At 44.6% G+C, this 18,181-nt stretch overlaps 1 protein-coding gene across 1 annotated transcript; it reads left to right on the top strand.

Annotated features, from left to right (window-relative positions):
- The first annotated feature begins 445 nt into the window (after positions 1-445).
- LOC311284311 (uncharacterized protein) lies at positions 446-3,606 on the top strand. The gene is made up of 3 exons (XM_084399288.1): positions 446-497; positions 772-840; positions 1,960-3,606. The coding sequence occupies exons 2-3, from the start codon at positions 821-823 to the stop codon at positions 3,539-3,541; spliced, it is 1,602 nt and encodes a 533-aa protein (XP_084255414.1). The 5' UTR covers positions 446-497; positions 772-820; the 3' UTR covers positions 3,542-3,606.
- The last annotated feature ends 14,575 nt before the right edge of the window (positions 3,607-18,181 follow it).

The raw sequence follows: 18,181 nt of genomic DNA, 5'->3' as shown, positions 1-18,181 counted from the left end.
GACCTTCAGGAACACAATCCAGATTTCCAAGCAACCAGAGTTCATTTCAGCCGTACAGCAGCTCTAGAAGAAAATCATTGTTCCGCAGAGGTCAATTCAGTGTTGACTCAGTTCTGTTGTAAAGATCATCATTTATTAAATTAGTTCATTTCATCTATAAAGCAGTTCTGGATAAAATAGTGATGTCATCATCCAGCTTAGTTCAGTTCTCATACAATAGTATCAGTGCAGTCAGATCACTCGTCTTGTGGTGAACAACTGAACCATCATATCATCATAACCATAACCATCATATATGAACCATCATATCTTCTCTTATTTAACAGAAAATTGTGGGGATATATTGAAAATGCCAGGAGTGATTTTACACTCTCTTGCCAATCATGTGACCTTCAAAACATGGGCGTTGACAAGTGTATAAATACAACTGTTTCTTCCTGTCTGCAAGTACCTGAGGTGAGTTAGACAAAGAAGCACTTGAACAAACAGCTAATATTGTAAGTAAATGTGTTTTGCTCTTCTGTAGGCTCTGGGACTTAGTAATATTGATAATATTTTTTAGTATCTCAGATTGACATACTGTATATTGACATACTGCTACTCTATATGATTGTAGATATTTGCTAATAGTGCTTAATACAAAAATGGGAACAAAGAAAATGATAGACTGGATGTTTACATAGATTTTTTACAATATAAATTCTGTGTAGTTTACTGGCCTATGTCTTTCTGTTTTTGAAAAATAATTGAATGTGTATATGCTTTGCTTAGCAACATACTGCACCTTGCCTTGAAGACTACAAACCTTGAATCCAGAGTCATGGCAGATTCTACTGAAAGGTATTACTACAAGCCACTCTCATTTTAGTCTTTAGGTCTTATTGTTAATAAGGCTTTTAAATCACATTTTACCAATTAACTACAATTTGAATATTTTTGTTAAAAATCTACTAAGATTAAATGAGAACTCCGGTCAATTTTAACATTGAGCTCATTTTTTTGTACATTTGGAGTGCTGTCAGTACAGAGAACAACGACAAAAATCGGTGTTGCCTACACCGAGTTATTCTATTTTTAAAATTTGCACCCTGTTGACTTCAATGGGGCAAGTTTTAAACCTGCTTTTAGCCTCTTAACATCCTTGATGTGTCATTACAAGTGCACAGGTCATGTGAGTGATTCCTTCAGAGTGAACACGAGTGAGTCTGACTGCAGTAGATGTGAAAGATATGAATAAAAATGATGTTATTTCAGCCAGCGCTCATACCTGTATTTACAACCTGTTTTCGGTCGAAGTCCAGAGTAGTCGATTGTCGAGTTCACGCGCATTGGTTTAGTACTATGATCACGCGCGTGAACTCGATAATCGATTACTCTGGACTTAGACCGAAAACAGGATGTAAACACAGGTATGTGCGCTGGCTTAAATAACATCATTTTTATCCATATCTTTCACATCGTTGTTCTCTGTACTGACAGCACTCCAAATTGACAAAAAAAATTAGCTCAATGTTAAAATTGACCGGAGTTCTCCTTTAAAGAATATGTCAGTGTTATTCACAATTAAATATAGATGCAATCAATAATTCAAAAAGCCCTTTCATTTAGAAATATTTCCAACCATCACTTGGTTGAACATATCAGGTGAATGTTAATAATATCTGTTATCTTTTGTGTTTATCACATTTTGCAGTGACAGTGATTCCTGAACTAAAGCTTTTTTCATGAAAAAACTTTTTATGTGGCCATTATATTGGGAAAATTTAAGTTTATTGCCTTTTCACTCTACTTTTAAAATGCATTCATTTTCAAATTTATGTAGGATGTTGATGTTAATAATGAAGTGATGTGTACATTTACCTTACAGTATATCAGAAAAACAAATGAACTAGTACTATTTATTTGTTATAGGCTACATTACTAAATGTCTGTCTTTATGTTATGTTGTTTTATGCACAGACAAATAATAGGACACGAAATGCACAAATTTAATGCAATCATCAAGCAAAGTAGTGTAATTGAGGAGGGGATTCCCATTCGATACCATCTGACATCTACAACAGACTCTCATGATCAATCTGAGCCATATAAAAGAATTACCTTTGGAGAGAGAGACAAAAACAAACCCCATAAAACCATTCTGATGGTGGGGGAAACAGGCATAGGAAAAACAAAACTAATCAACACTATGATCAACTACAATTTAGATGTGAAGAGAGAAGACAAGGTTTGGTTTGAGATCACAGATGATCAGAGTGACCTAACATCAGTTTACAGTCAGACCTCCAGCATCACTGTTTATGGGTTTTATCCACAAGAGAGTCCAATCCATTTAACAATCATCGACACACCAGGATATGGAGACACTCGTGGAGTTGATCTTGATAAACAGATCGCTGAGAGTTTGCTTAGTTTAAGTAAATCTGCAGAAGAGATTCATGAAGTACATGCAGTGTGTCTGGTGATTAAAGCAACACAGACTCGACTCTCTGACAGACTAATGTACATATTTGATGCTGTTCAGTCATTGTTTGGAACTAATATTGATGAAAACATTGTCTTGCTCTTCACACACTCACGTGGCGCTATCCCTAAATCTGCCCTGACGGCTGTTAAAGAGGATAAAATCAAGTGTGCAGTGAATGACAAGAATCAGCCAGTGTTTTTCCTGTTTGACAACTGTCAGTCAGAAACTGCTGATGAAGAAAATATAATGCTGAAACAATCATGGAATCTCAGTTTTGAAGAAATTACTGAATTTTTCAAATTTCTTAAAAGCATAAAACCAAAATCCCTGAAGATGACTCAAGATGTTTTACAGAAACGGAAGCAGTTGGAGACAAAGATCTCTAATCTAAAAGAATGTGCTCAAAAGATGGACCAAAAGCAAAATGAGCTGAAACAAACTCAAGAAGATCTGGAGCAACACAAAAAAGCTGTTGAAGAAAATAAGATCTTTGAGTATGAAGTTGAAGTGTCCTATAGAGAGAAGGTTAATATTGATCTCTCTAAAGCCGAAGAGGCGATGTGCTGCAGCGTCTGTGAGGAGAACTGTCATTATCCAGGAAGCTGGTGGATTAGACCTCTCTCATGGAGCGTGATGAAAGATTATCACTGTACAGTGTGCACAAATAAATGCCAGTACAGCACACATGTCAAAGAAGCAAAAATATATGTAACAAAGACAAAGAAGGAGAAGAGGACAAATGAAGAGTTAAAGAAGAAATATGATGATAATTTAATAGAAGTTAGGAACGGTGAGTCTTTGGTCCAGAAGCTGGAAGAAGAACTGCAGGAATTAGAGAAAGAGAAAATAAAGCTGGTGATGGATGCTTTTCATTGTGTGGATAGTCTGGAGATGATCGCACTCAACACTGATTCTCTGATCACACTTCAGCATGTTGATTTTCTGATTGCGAAACTGAAGGAAATCAATGAGTGTGAAAAGGCCAGAACACTGGAAAACATCAAGAAGAGAGCAGGAGAAGAAAAAAACAGAGTGCTGAAATACATGAAAAGCTGTGTTAAATCAGAAAATTAGAAAAGTGGACTCTGAAAGTGTCCTTCTGTGATATAGTGCTACAAATATAATCATCGTGTTTGAAGTAATAATGTGTTCGTCGCTAAGAGTTTGTGTAGTTTATGTAAATCTGCAGAAGGGATCAATGAAACATGCAGTGTGTCTGGTGATTACAGCATATTTGATGCTGTTCAGTCATTATTCGGGAGAGATATTGCTAAATAACGTTGTCCTGCTCTTCACACACTCACAACACACACACACACACACACACACACACTTGCATATTGTTACAATATGTGAGTTTGACAAAAGCCTTGCTAAATATTGCAATTTAGCCAAAAAAATTTGTTGTTTTGAGAATATCTGTGCAGACAAAATATAAATATATATATACATCCTTATTTGCCTCTCTCTCTCTCTCTTTTATATATAAAATAAATTCTAGAATGATCTTTTTATAAAGCTTGTATATTTAAGTTGAGTAATTTCACTTAAATGACAATTCATAGGTAATTTGCATTGCCATTTAAGTGAAATTATTGAACTTAAATATACAAGCTTTATAAAAATAATCATTCTAGAAGAAAATTTCAGATGGCACTTAGAGGCTTTTGCATCTGAACTCTTCATACAGTATATATATATATATATATGCCTTATTTAGTCTCTTGGGATGATATATAAATATAAAAATATTTGAAGATTTTAGTTGCTTTTACTGCATCTTGTTGTGTTTGTTGTGTTCATTAGTCCCTTGTTAGTTATTAGTCATATAGTTCTAATATTTTTCCTGTACTTTATATTGGACTTTTTTGTCCTTGTTTAATAAATCTGCACTTAGGTCCTGACAAGTTCTTATCTCTTTGGTAAATTATTGTTTTACTTCACAGAATATCATACTCAACAAATAATATGGCCTGGTGTGATTCTGATACGCTGAATAGTGCAGTCAGTGTGTTTAAGCTATAGAAATATTCAAACAATAATTTTATGCATTTCTATAAACATGTATTTTTCTATTTTGGTTAAAAAAAAGTTTTAGAGGCATTTGCCTTTATTTTAACGTCCACTTTGGGGTCCATATGACATGAGGTATCATCCTGATAGCGTTACTTGACAATAAATCAGACAACAGTTAAAAATTAATTTACACAAGTTATATGGGTACAGTTATCTTTCTCACAGAAAATTTGCTGTTAAACAGCGCCACCAAGGGGTCACATAATAAAATCACATATAGTCCAATACACCTGCCTCAAGTAGCCTACTGCTGAACGTCTGCTGTGTGAGAATAAGCAGAGGAACTAACATACAAAACTGATTCACAAAATTAAAGGGTCTCTTTTTAAATATGTTTTAATGAGCTTGGAGAGAGATGAATAAACTTCATATTGCTTAATTCCCAATGAAGAAAACACAATCAGAATATTTCCAAGACATGCTAAATACAGTCTGTGCAAACTAAGTATGTGGAACAACTGTATATGAAGCAGATCTTTCATTACTGTCGTACAGTACTTTAAAATAATATCCAACTCACTTTTCTTGAATGGACGCACACATAGCCTACCACAAACACTCCGTCTCGTGCAAAATCTCAGTGGCCACTAGATGGCGCGGTTTTGCGCTGCTTTTGGAACCGCAACTGTAGTGTAAATGTGCTCCCGTTGAATTTTAAAGGTGCTATAAGGCATCTCACGCGTTTTTTAGGCCAAAACATTTTTTTTTCACATACCGCAAACATCTCCTCACTATCCGCTAGCTGCCTGTCCCCTGAACAAACTGTAAAAAAACACAGTCTCTGCAGACAGCCCAGGCTCCACAAACTGCAACAAAAACAAACTGAGCAACAAACAGAGCGACCCACAGCACGAAACATAACAAGATGTGGGGGTGGTGTTCGGGGCTTAGTGTGGTAATTCACCCGTGTTCACTCTGAAGGAATCACTCACATTAGCTGTGCACTTGTAATGACACATCAAGGACACATCAAGTAGGCAACACTGATTTTTGTCGTTGTTCTTTGTATTGACAGCACTCCAAATTTACAAAAAAATGAGCTCAATAAAGTCTTATGGACCAAAAGCAGCCCATACTAAGTTCTAGGTTATCTAAGTTAATTGAAAAATATGCATTTTCATTCATGTCTACATGATTGCAAAAACATTTAGTTTCACATTTTATTACCTCGTTTTGAATAGTTGATGATATTTAATAGGCAAAAGTTCTATCTATCAAAAGTTTTATTTTATTTGACATTTTTGGGATTCAGCATGAATTTATGAAGTCAACTTGTGATTTTACCATTTTTCTTTACAAAACAAAACAACATTTTCAGTTGATTTTGAAAAAAATTCAAGTTCCCTTTCAAGGGAACTCGCGCTGCGTCAAGCGCTGCGGGAACGCCCTGCGTGATTGCGTCGTGAAGCTCATGTGTAATCAGTCCAATGGAAAGACGAGACGTCATAGGCGGGTGACATACATTATCGACCAGGAAACTATAAAGCACCCCTGAGACAGACTGTGACAGCTTCTGTGCCTTCAGCAAAGCGATCTGTGTATTCTGTCCTTGTCATATTTATTGTTGTCTGTCAAAGTTGCAATATATATATATATATATTATGGCAAAAGAGAGCAAGCAAGCGTTATGTTGTTCCCTGCCGACGTTATATCACGGGTGGGGACACACACTTCAGCTTTGTGTTGCTTGTTTGGGAGTGGAGCATGCCAAGTTGCCAACAGTCAGTTCTCGAGTGGGCTGACTGTGAGCATTGCGAGAAGCTGTCCGTGAGGACGCTCCGCTCCCGCCGGCCGTTCTTCGAGGAGGACGGTTAGGTGCGCGCTCCCCGAGGCGCAGGTCCCGCTGCTGCCGAGGCACGGCGTCGACGCGCATCTTGGGGATCGCAAATGGTTCTAACAGCGGGGTTTGAGACGGACGGACCCCTATCTCTGCCTTCACCTGTTAGATCCAGTGCTTTATCTCGGGGAGAAGCACGCTCCGCGGTTTCTCCTCCCCGTGATGAGGCACTCATGTTGTGATTTCCAGTTCCGAGGAATTGGTATTAGTGTTTGTTGTTTAAAAAATAAAATAAGGCAGATGTGTATGAGTTTTCAATAAATAAATAAGTCAGCTCATAACTCTGTTGAATGAAAAGAGGAGCTTATAAAAGGAGGTTTTATCTAGTGCTGTTGCTAAATATTACTGGCCAGCCGAACATATATGAGAGTGAAAGGAAAAATATATAAAAATATATATATTTTTATAAGGAAAACTCTATATCTCAGCCTCCTCGTCGGGGAGTGCCGTGTTTTCCCTATCTCCACACTGAGGTGTAGAGATCGTGGAATAAACCGGTTTTCTATTTATGTGAAATTCTTTCCCTAAACTTCTACTATAGTAGTGTTATGGGTATTAAGTATCATGGTATGACAGTGCATCGGGATAAAGAGACGCTTAAGAGGAATCTCTCTGTCTCTTCTGGGTCGGCGTCATCATAACCCCGACGTTACCCACCAGCCATCATAAATAATAGATCAATATTATTAGGCAGCACTGGTAGGTAAAGTAAAGTATATAAGGACATGGATGAATGTGAGGATATAACGTACTCGGTTACTAATGTAACCTCGGTTCTCTCTAGAAGAGGGAACGAGTATTGCGTAAGGTTAGCTTACGCATCGGGAAAGTCTTCTTTCTTCGAGATCTGAAGCCAAAAAATTATCCTTAATTTTGTATACATTGTCAACGCAGTGCAGCAGCCGACAGACCTAGGCAGGCTGTATAAGCGTGCTCATTGGCTGCTCGGCGGCAACTGCTTAAGCCTATCGGTGAGCGCTCTGAATGCGGCAACCAATGAGGGCGCTTCGCGCCCTCCACACCCTTCTAACCGTCAGAATGGGTGTGGCCAGCGTGTATATATTCAGCGCTCATAGGCTAAAATTCTGGTTTTCACAGTCTGAAGCGCAAAAGCTCGTGGCGCGACACGGCAGGTTACGCAATACTCGTTCCCTCTTCTAGAGAGAACCGAGGTTACATTAGTAACCGAGTACGTTCTCTTACGAGAGGTCTCTTGTATTGCGTAAGGTTAGCTTACGCATCGGGAACCCTTTGTCAACGCCGTGTGCGCCGAGCATCCAGCCCATGAATCCCAGGGAAACCGGGGAAAACACTCTGCTGGGAAATGTGGCCGGTCGGAGAGACGGGCCAGCGCAGTACAGGCACTTCATGCAGCATATGAAATAGAGCGGCGCGGCCGGTCTATAAACATATAACAGTACAAACAGTAGGGCCGGCAGAGCGAGCCCATACAGTACATAAGCACTCATAAGGGTAGGAGAAAAACGACATAGTCGGTCTCACATGAAGGGAAAAATTCCCGCGCGACAGAGAATAATACGGGCGGCCAGCAGCGCGGGCCATCACCGACAACAGCGCGTAACGGGAAATAGGAAACAGAGCGGATCAGCCGGTCTGAGTCAAACACTTCACCCTGAGTATAGTACCAGAATAGCGCCAGCATATGAACGTAGTCTGCACACGAGAAATGGGCAGAGCATACATGTCACTTATGCTGACAGTATTTTTGCCAGTAGGGCAGGAACTTCCAGGTTATAAAACCTCACGAATGTTGACGGGGAGGCCCAGCCCGCCGCCATACAAATACCGTGATTAGAAATTCCGCTGGACCAGGCCCACGACGAGGCCATGCCTCTAGTGGAGTGGGCTCTGATGCCCAGAGGGCACTGCAGGTGTCTGGAGGCATAAGCTGCTGCTATCGCGTCCACTATCCACCTGGACAAGCTCTGCTTCGAGGCGGCAAGACCCTTGGTGCGTCCGCCGAAGGAAACAAAGAGCTGCTCTGAACGCCTGAAAGCGGCGGAGCGCGTGATGTAAACTCTCAGCGCCCGGACAGGGCATAGGAGGTTATCACTGTCCCCACTTTCGGATGCTGGCAGAGCCGAGAGGGACATAACTTGTGCCCTAAACGGGGTTCCAATCGCTTTGGGGATGTAACCGTGTCTCGGTCTGAGAATGACTTTCGAGTCATTCGGCCCGAACTCAAGACATGCAGGGCTAACAGATAGAGCGTGCAAATCACCCACTCGTTTGACTGAAGACAGAGCTATCAGAAAAACGTTTTTAAGCGACAGATACTTTAGATCCGCGGATTCAAGCGGTTCAAAGGGAAAAGCCTCTAGGGCCGCTAGGACCAAGGACAGATCCCACAAGGGAACCGAGGGGGGCCGCGGGGGATTCATCCGTCTAGCTCCTCTGAGGAAGCGGATAATGAGCTCATTCCTTCCCATTGCCCGGCCGCGCGTCGTCTCAGCGAACGCTGCAATAGCGGCCACATATACTTTGAGCGTGGAAGGGGATCTGCCCTGTTCCAACAGCTCTTGTAAGAAGGAGAGCACCCGCGGGACCCCGCATGCGCGCGGATCCAAGTTTTTAGTAGCGCACCATTTAGAAAACACCAACCATTTAGACGCGTAGAGCCGTCTCGTGGAGGGGGCTCTCGACTGTGTGATCGTGTTCACGACCCCTTCTGACAGGTCAACGGGTATCCGTTGATCACCCATGCATGCAGCGACAAGCGCTCTGGATGGGGATGCCAGATCGATCCACCGGCTTGGGAGAGGAGATCCTTTCTCACCGGGATTGGCCATGGGGGTGAGTGCGACAGCCTCACTAGCTCTGGGTACCAAGTTTGGTTTTCCCATTGCGGGGCTATAAGCAGCACTGAGTGGTGCGTTTCTCTGATCCTCGAAATGACCTGTGGCAACAGGGAGATCGGAGGAAAAGCATACAGCGGGAGGCTGGGCCATGTCTGGGACAGCGCGTCCTCGCTCTTCGAATAAAACTTCGGGCATTGAGCATTGTCTTTCGACGCAAAGAGGTCGATTTCCGCTCTGCCGAATAGGCGCCAGAGAAACTGGACTGTCTGGGGGTGCAGAGACCATTCTCCCGGGGGAATGTTGTCCCTGGACAGTCTGTCTGGACCGACATTCAGGTGGCCCGGCACGTGCGCGGCTCTCAGCGAGCGCAGCGAGCGGTAAGCCCACATGAGAAGGCGTTCTGTCAGCCTGCACAGATTCCTGGATCTGACACCGCCCTGTCGGTTCACATAGGATACCACGGACGTGTTGTCCGAGCGGACTAGCACATGGTGATCCCGTATGAATGGGAGGAAGCGCCTGAGCGCGTTCTCGACCGCTATCATCTCCAAACAGTTTATGTGGAGGCATTTTTCCCGGTCTGACCATAGGCCAAAAGCCGGTTTGCCCTCGAACAGAGCGCCCCAGCCTGAGGTGGAAGCGTCCGTCGAGATAACTTTGCGGTGTGAGATAGCTCCCATTGTCACTCCCCGCTGGTACCAGTCGGCCGCTAACCAGGGCTTCAGAGCTGAAACGCAGCTCTGAGTCACTCTGATGCGAATACCGCCGGAAGCCCATGCTCTGTGAGGCACTCGGGCAATCAGCCAGCGTTGTAGCGGGCGCATTCATAAAAGACCCAGCCGAAGCACTGCTGCGGCTGAGGCCATACAACCCAGTAACCTCTGAAATGTTTTGAGAGGTACGGTGCTGCCCGGCTGGAGGAACGCGGCCAGGCGTCGAATGCAGCGCGCGCGCTGTGTCGACAGGCGGGCCGTGTACTGATATACCTGACCGTCGAAGGCGAATCTCAAGAATGGCCTGTGACGGGGTATTATCTGGATCTGAAAAGCACGCGTCTTTTAGATCGAGAGATATAAACCAGTCCCTCGGGCGAATTTGCGCGAGAATTTGTCTGGTTGTGAGCATTTTGAACGGTCTTCTCATAAGAGCCTTGTTCAAACGTCTCAGATCCAAAATTGGTCTGAGAGCTCCGTCCTTCTTGGGAACGAGGAAATAACGGCTGTAAAAGCCCGACTCGCTCATGGAAGGGGAAACCGGTTCTATAGCCCTTTTGCACAGAAGCGTAGCTATTTCTGCTCGAAGTAGATGTGCTACTTCCCCATTCACTCTGGTCTCGATACGCGCTTGAAAGCGCGGAGGGCGGCGAGCGAACTGCAGAGTATAGCCCTGTTTTACTGTGCTTAGCACCCGTTCTGATGCGCCTGGAATAGCTTCCCACGCTTTTGCGTGTGCAGCCAGGGGCAGAATGGCCTCCGGGCTCCGATCGCCGCGCATCGCGGGCTCGAGAGCTCGAAACGGAGGGGCGGGCGCGGCGCGCGCGCTCTTGGTGCTTAGATACGGCGGATCGCACGCAGCGATAGCTGGCCGTTTTACACACAGTGTCCCGGTGGCTTTAGACGGGGAACATAAAGTGTGAGGCGCGACGCGCGATGGCGGCGTCGGGGGCGAAAATGTTCGTTAGTATGTGTGAGCGCTCGAGGGCGGGCACAGGACTTACATTCAGGGGCGGGCGCGGCGCGCGCGCTCTTGGTGCTTAGATACGGCGGATCGCACGTAGCGAAAGCTGGCCGTTTTACACACAGTGTCCCGGTGGTTTTGGACGGGGAGTGTGAGGCGCGACGCGCGATGTCGGCGTCGGGGCGAAAATGTTAGTTAGTATGTGTGAGCGCTCGAGGGCGGGCACAGGACTTACATTTAAAACCGGTCGTGCGAGGCCGTGTGACAGAGCGGGCAGTGAGTAGGTGTGGGCACGGAGAAGTGGACACGTGACCTACTTTTAACACTAAAGCGGCTTTTGCCTGCTTCATGAGAGTGGGCTCTGTGAGAGACACGGGATGTATAGTGCTTGTGTACAGGGGTGAGCACAGAAAGTGGGCACATTCACTGTACTAGAAACACATACGGCGTCAGCCGTGCAACCAGACATTATGCTCTTTTGAAATTTCTCTGGGTTGCCGTGAGAACGGCGGATGCGCGCAGGCGAGCGGGTAGATACCGGCTCGTTGACTGCGAGGTAAACAGCTGCAGTAGCTGTGGCAACGGGGACTGACAGAGCGTTAAGCTTCGACGGTGGTCCAGTCGCAGGGCTGCGGGATTTAACCGTCTTTTCTTCTCTCGTGTTTAGACGCTCAAAAATACTCGAGCACCCTGAGAAGGTGTGGTGCGAGAGGCGGGTTCGCTTTCTGTAAGTAAGAAAGACTGGCCGCGAGCTCGGAGAAGCAAGCAGCATAAATTTTTATCTGCCCCGAGAGCTGGGATCGAACGCGGATCTCCCACATGAAAGCGTATGATTCTGCCACTGAGCCACAGGGGAAAACACATTAGCTTTCAGTTAGCGCGAGCATATAAAAAGCGACCTCATGTGTCGCGTCGGCGTTTGTTTGCAGGCGTGCGTGTTTAAAACAGGCTCGTTTACTGCAATAGTAATATTTCCAGTCGCCTGAACTTAAGAGGGGACTGAGAAATGTGTGAGGATTGGCGGTTGTCCAGCCGTAGCGAGACTAACACACTCTCTTCTCTTTTCGCCGGTGAGTGAGGCGCGCACGCTGAACGCTGCTCGTGACCGTCCACTTTGTCATCCCTTGAACGGCGCAATCTGCGCGGCCCAACGAGGGAGAGAGCGGGCTTGTTTTCTGTATGTAAGAAAAACTGGCCTTTTAGAATACACACAGAACAGTAATAAAGTAAAGGATATGTCGCCGGATAGCGTAGCAGGCACGGATGGCTGAAGGCGGCGAAGACGGCCGGCTTCCTCAGGCGCTGTCCTAAGCTTGCTGGTCGCTGGTTTCAACGGCGGCGGCTCTCAAGATCCAGCGATGCGAAGAGCGTCGCTGAAGACAAGAAAATCAGAATTTTAGCCTATGAGCGCTGAATATATACACGCTGGCCACACCCATTCTGACGGTTAGAAGGGTGTGGAGGGCGCGAAGCGCCCTCATTGGTTGCCGCATTCAGAGCGCTCACCGATAGGCTTAAGCAGTTGCCGCCGAGCAGCCAATGAGCACGCTTATACAGCCTGCCTAGGTCTGTCGGCTGCTGCACTGCGTTGACAATGTATACAAAATTAAGGATAATTTTTTGGCTTCAGATCTCGAAGAAAGAAGACTTTCCCGATGCGTAAGCTAACCTTACGCAATACAAGAGACCTCTCGTAAGAGAACAGCACTGACGCTATTCGAGAATTGCGTCGCGCAACAGATAAACTATACCGGAGAGGGACGGTTTCGAGAAATCGTTTCTCCTCGGCGTCCTCTGGGTGGCGATCATAGACTGTAAAAAAATACCACTTCTCTGAGGAGGGTCGCAGTGCTGCCAGTTCGGTTGTTTCCTGCTGGTGGCCACGGAGTGATATATATATATATATAGTTTTTCTGATGTAAAGGAAAATTAAGATAAAATATGTCTGTTCTTCTGGACGAAGAAAAATAAACTCGTCAGCGGCGTTCCAGAGGTTTCTTCCTCATCGATCTAATGTTCCTGACACTGCTGGGCGGGAGCAGTCTAACGGTGCGTTTCCACTACAGCGGCAAAAGTCCGCTCAGTGCCGCTGGTAACGCTATAACGCCTCCGCTTTGGGGTGTGTCATTGCGAGTGTGTTTAATCGAAGTTTTTTTCAACACACGGACAGTATAATCACCAGAAATGCACGCGATTACATTTACAAATAGACAAGCTTTGTTTCCAAATGCATCAAGCAAAGATCCTTTCAATTTTATAAACTTTTATAAACCCAGCCAATATAATCACAATGAACACATCCAAAATAAAATCTTTAACATATATATAACAACTGCAAAGCGTCTAATTTGTAAACAAAATGATTTACGCACTAAATCCAGCATAAACTCCAGCAAAATTTGCATAATTTTAAACTCTCAAAACAGATGTCACATCACGAACCTCACAGCAATTGGCTGCCGACCGCGTTTTTCGCTTGATATTTGCATAAAGTCAAAAACTGCCCAACCTTTTTGACGCTCTCGGTCGCTCTCAACGCTTTCTCCGGTCCGCTGGCAATCCCAAAATGCACTGCGCGAGCGTGAAGCTCAACTTCCATAGGAATGAATTGAAAACGCTCGCTTCGCTCCGCTCGCAACGCGCCAGTGGAAACGCACCGTAAGGCCGTGTGTCCACCAAAGCGTTTTTACTCGCGGCCGGCGTGTTTTTTCAATTGTTTTCAATGGGAGCGCCGCGTTTTTAAAACGCCATGAGCGTAACGAGGCGCTGAGCGTCTTTTTCACGCTGAAGCGCTGAGCGTTCGGCGTTTTTTACTGGTCGCCGAGAGTTGAAGAATGTTCAACTTTTGGTAAAACGCAGCGCTCATCACTGTCACTTTTTACCCAACCGTCCAATCACAGTGGAGGAGGGGCGGGACTAATACCACACCGACCAACCGCGTCCGCCACATGATTCTGCTTGTACAACGTCAACAGATGACAACAACAAGCATAATAACGGAACAAAATCAAGAGCCAGATAAAATACATTACATTGTATTGACATTTTAATATAGAATCAACACAGAAACAAAATATGTGTGAAATGAGATACTAGTAAGACTTTCGCGGATATTCCGTATCATAACAAGCAAAGTGTCTCGGTCTCAACCGTCTCAACTGAAAAAACGCTGCGCTGCCAAAACGCTCTCAAGCGCCCACAGCTGAGCGTTTTTAGCAGAGCGCCTAGCGTTTTCAGCTGGCTAATAACGCTTTGGTGGACACACGGCCTTACGCTCATGGCGTTTTAAAAACGCGGCGCTCCCATTGAAAACAATTGAAAAAACACGCCAGCCGCGAGTAAAAACGCTTTGGTGGACACACGGCCTAAGGCTCCGATCACACCTGACGCGTTTTTTGCAGTGAGAGGCGCCTGTTTTCAATTGGTTTCCTATGGCAGCGAGCGTTCTGCGCGCTGTTTATGCGCCTGCTGCGCCTCGCGTTTTACCGCCTGCTGCGCCTCGCGTTTTACCGCCTGCTGCGCCTCGCGTTTTTGAAGTTGAAAAAAAAGCAACTCCGAGCGGAAAAGGCGCCCGACGTCATCGCGTTTTTTTCCACTGTCCAATCGAGTGAATGGAGAGGCGGGCCTTCCGTTGTAGTGATGAACGCTACAGTTGCTTGAACGCCCGGAGAGTGCGATGATGGAGGATAAACTAGTGGTGCTCTCGCGGGTTACCAGGAGCTTAACGACTTCACGAACCGTAACTACCACAATGTTAACAGAAAGAAAATAAAGTTAATAAAAGGCTGATTTGACGTTTACTTGACTGACAGGACAGCTGTTTCAGTAGTTGCCTAGCAACATAAAAAACGCAGCGCACTGCTCGTTCTGTGTGATGGTAAAAACAGTGCACCTCTCGTTTTCGAACCTGAAAAACGCGTCAGGTGTGATCGGGGCCTTAGCCTACCAAAGCTCCTCGCAGCATAAATAAAATGCAGCAAAACAGAGCGTTGCCATTTGGGCTCATCCACAATCGAAGGGGACCTGGGTGGCGATCGCAGTCTAGCCAGTTAGAGATATGCGAGATTTGAGGACTGTTTTTCTCTAAAATCGCTGGAAGAAGAAGCCCTGACGCCGAGGCTGCAGGCTTCTGAGGGCGGTCCCCTCCGGGGTAGGGACAGTTTTGAAAAAACGTTTCTCCTCGGCGCCCTCTGGGGTGCGACTCTCTGAGGAGGGTCGCAACGCAGTCAGTTCGGTTTCCCTGCCGGTTCGCCGTTTCAGGGCACTGAGGTGCCTGCTTTTTCCAACGATCCTCTGAGGAGGGTCGTAGGAACAAAGCTATTTAGAGTCATTATCTCTAATAAAACAGACAAGAAGTCGTGACGCTGAGGCTATCAGGCTTCTGAAGGTTCCAGGGACGGTTTTGAGAAACCATTTCTCCTCGGCACCCTCTGGGGTGCGACTCTCTGAGGAGGGTTGCAGCGCTGCCAGTTCGGTTGTTCCCTGCCGGTTCTCCGTTCAGGGCACCGAGGTGTCAGCGTCCCCATACGATCCTCCGAGGAGGGGCGTAGAACGGTCAGTTTGGTTGTTCCCTTCACCTTTGGCTGTCCCGGCCCATTCTACCAGGAGTATGGTGCCTTTAAGGCTTTATTATCAGGAGTTTCACTCTGACATCTGTAATGCGGCAGGCTGGTCCTCACGCATACATTTGTTAGATCTTATGACTTGGACCTAGGCTCCACTCCAGGGTCTAGGGTGCTTGTTCCTAGTGTGCGCATGGTCTTCATACAGAACAGGCATTTGTCATATGGCGTCGTGGGTATAGGGTTCCCGCAGCGCTTGACGCAGCGCGAGTTCCCTTGAAAGGGAACGTCTCAGGTTACGTATGTAACCATGGTTCCCTGAGAGGGAACGAGACGCTGCGTCGCTTTGCCATACTCCCTGCATGCCTGTGATCGACTTGCTTCGGCTTTTCAGAAGCTGTCACGGTCTGTCTCAGGGGTGCTTTATAGAGCATCACAGTCCCGCCCACAGCCCGAGAGCGCTTCGGTGCCGGAAGTAAATTTCCCATTCATTTTTCCCATTGACGTTTTCGAAAATCCGTATCTAAAGAGTTTTAGAGCATGTCTGAGGATAACCAGCTACGGCTGAACTCATAGGCATACAACATATCATTTCGAGTGAAAAAACGGCGAGAAAATCCAAAAAAAGTCAAAGGTACAAGACTGTGTACATATTTTCATTTCCGAGCGAAGGAACTACTCATCCCATAAACCACCGCACCTCACTTAAGTTGACTGAAGCCACAACCGCGAAAGAGCCTTTAGAGTGACTTTAAAAATTGGACGACAGCCACGCGAACTTTTTCTTGTGCCGTTTATAGCAGTTCTTTCAGTAGTAATTGTGTAAATAGACTGGAAAGCATGGCTGGCAGTCCGCGGCTCACGGGTGCAGAGATCTGGCGGTCCGCGGCGTTCTGCTCATCAGTTTCAGCGGCCCACGGGCAGGTTGCTGACAAATGCCTCAACAATTTCCCACTTGTGGTCCATGCTCATTTTATTCATGAAGTTATAGTTCATCCTTAATTTTAATAACATTTAATGTATTTTCTTAATAACAACAAGTGAAAATTAAAAAGTGAAGGTCAGCAAACCAGAAAGTGCATCATATTCAGTTTATTAACTTGCCATGAATTATTACACAAATGTTCAGTAAATGCATGAAGAGCTCTCTATGGCTCTGGGTATGCCTAAGCTAAATATTGTTTTGACAGTGGCATCATAAAATGCTTGATATGACTCATACCATATATGAAGACTCCTCGGTTCAAATGTCACATCAGTGATACCGTGCAAAAAAACGCAACAGTTTTTTTTTTTCTTTCTATTTATCTTGAGTCTTCACGAACTTTCGCGGGGTTTACACGAGCTCCACCAACCAGATGCATCACTGTGGGATTGTGGGATTGTTTAGGATTGTGGGTAATGAAGTACTTCTCCAAGACATCGCGAATAAAAGGCATTTATCTCAAAACAAGGTTAGTGCCCCATGAACTTTTGGCGGTTATATGAGCATATACAATCGCTTAGTACTGCCGTAGCTGGTTTTAAGTCTACCATGTATGGTTACGTTTTTATGGCTTATACCCCAACTGTCAATGGAGAAATTGTATTGAATTTTTACTTCCGGCACCGGCTGTGGGCGGGACTGTGATGCTCTATAGTTTCCTGGTCGATAATGTATGTCACCCGCCTATGACGTCTCGTCTTTCCATTGGACTGATTACACATGAGCTTCACGACGCAATCACGCAGGGCGTTCCCGCAGCGCTTGACACAGCGCGAGTTCCCTCTCAGGGAACCATGGTTACATACGTAACCTGAGACGATTACTTGAGTGAAAGCAACTAGAGAAAGATAACTGCAGAAGTGGAGGAAATTAGTGAAAATGTTTCCTTGAAACTATTAGAACTGACTGAGAACCTTGTTTCCACTTCATTTCCAGATGTCAACATTTCTGAATCTTTTTAATTTAAAGCCTGTTTCTGTTATATTGTTTATTTGTTATTTTGTGCAGGCCTATGCAGATTTATGTGTTATATATTTGTTATATATACTTATATTAACGGAAAGATAGACAAACAAAACAGAAATGGTGATTGATTATCAGTCATTATGTTCCTCTCAATTTTGTAATTGAAAAAAATATTTCTCTGACCAGAAGAGGGCAGCAGAGACTGATGATGGTGATCAAAATCTTATTAACATGATAATGAACTTTTGAGAAAACTGACTCATTCCTGATTTTTTTCAACTCTGTAACTTGGAAAAACTGAAGATTTTGCATTATAGTTTATAACAGGCTTCAGACAAATCTGATCTGGTCAAGGTCAGACATTTCAACTTTATTAAGGTTTTTTAATCCACATGTAGGCTAATGCTTGTATTTAATGACAAGAAAAGTAACGGGATGTTCATAAAGAGTTAAAGTGGGTCTCAATAAAGTAGTTATCTTATATGAGGACATCAACCTAAAGAACCGCTAAAAACAAAATTCATCTATTGGTAATACTGATCCTTACTGATGTTTGTGCTGTTGTTTTCCTGCCAAAAATGATACCACTTCCTGCAGGATGATGTCATTACAAAACTGGATTTTTCTAAAGGGATTGAATGATGCAAAGTAAATTAATTACCAGTTAAAACGATATTCCAAAGTAAACATGTTTTGTTTTAGATTTTGGTTTTAGAAAGAAAAAATTTAAATGGACATAGGCTACTTTATGTTAGAAGTGCAGATAAAAAATAACATCAACTCAAAGTGAGA

The sequence above is a fragment of the Rutilus rutilus genome (genome assembly GCF_951802725.1).
Source record: "Rutilus rutilus genome assembly, chromosome: 24".
NCBI lineage: Eukaryota > Metazoa > Chordata > Actinopteri > Cypriniformes > Leuciscidae > Rutilus > Rutilus rutilus.
This window is presented reverse-complemented; position numbering and strand designations above follow the sequence as displayed.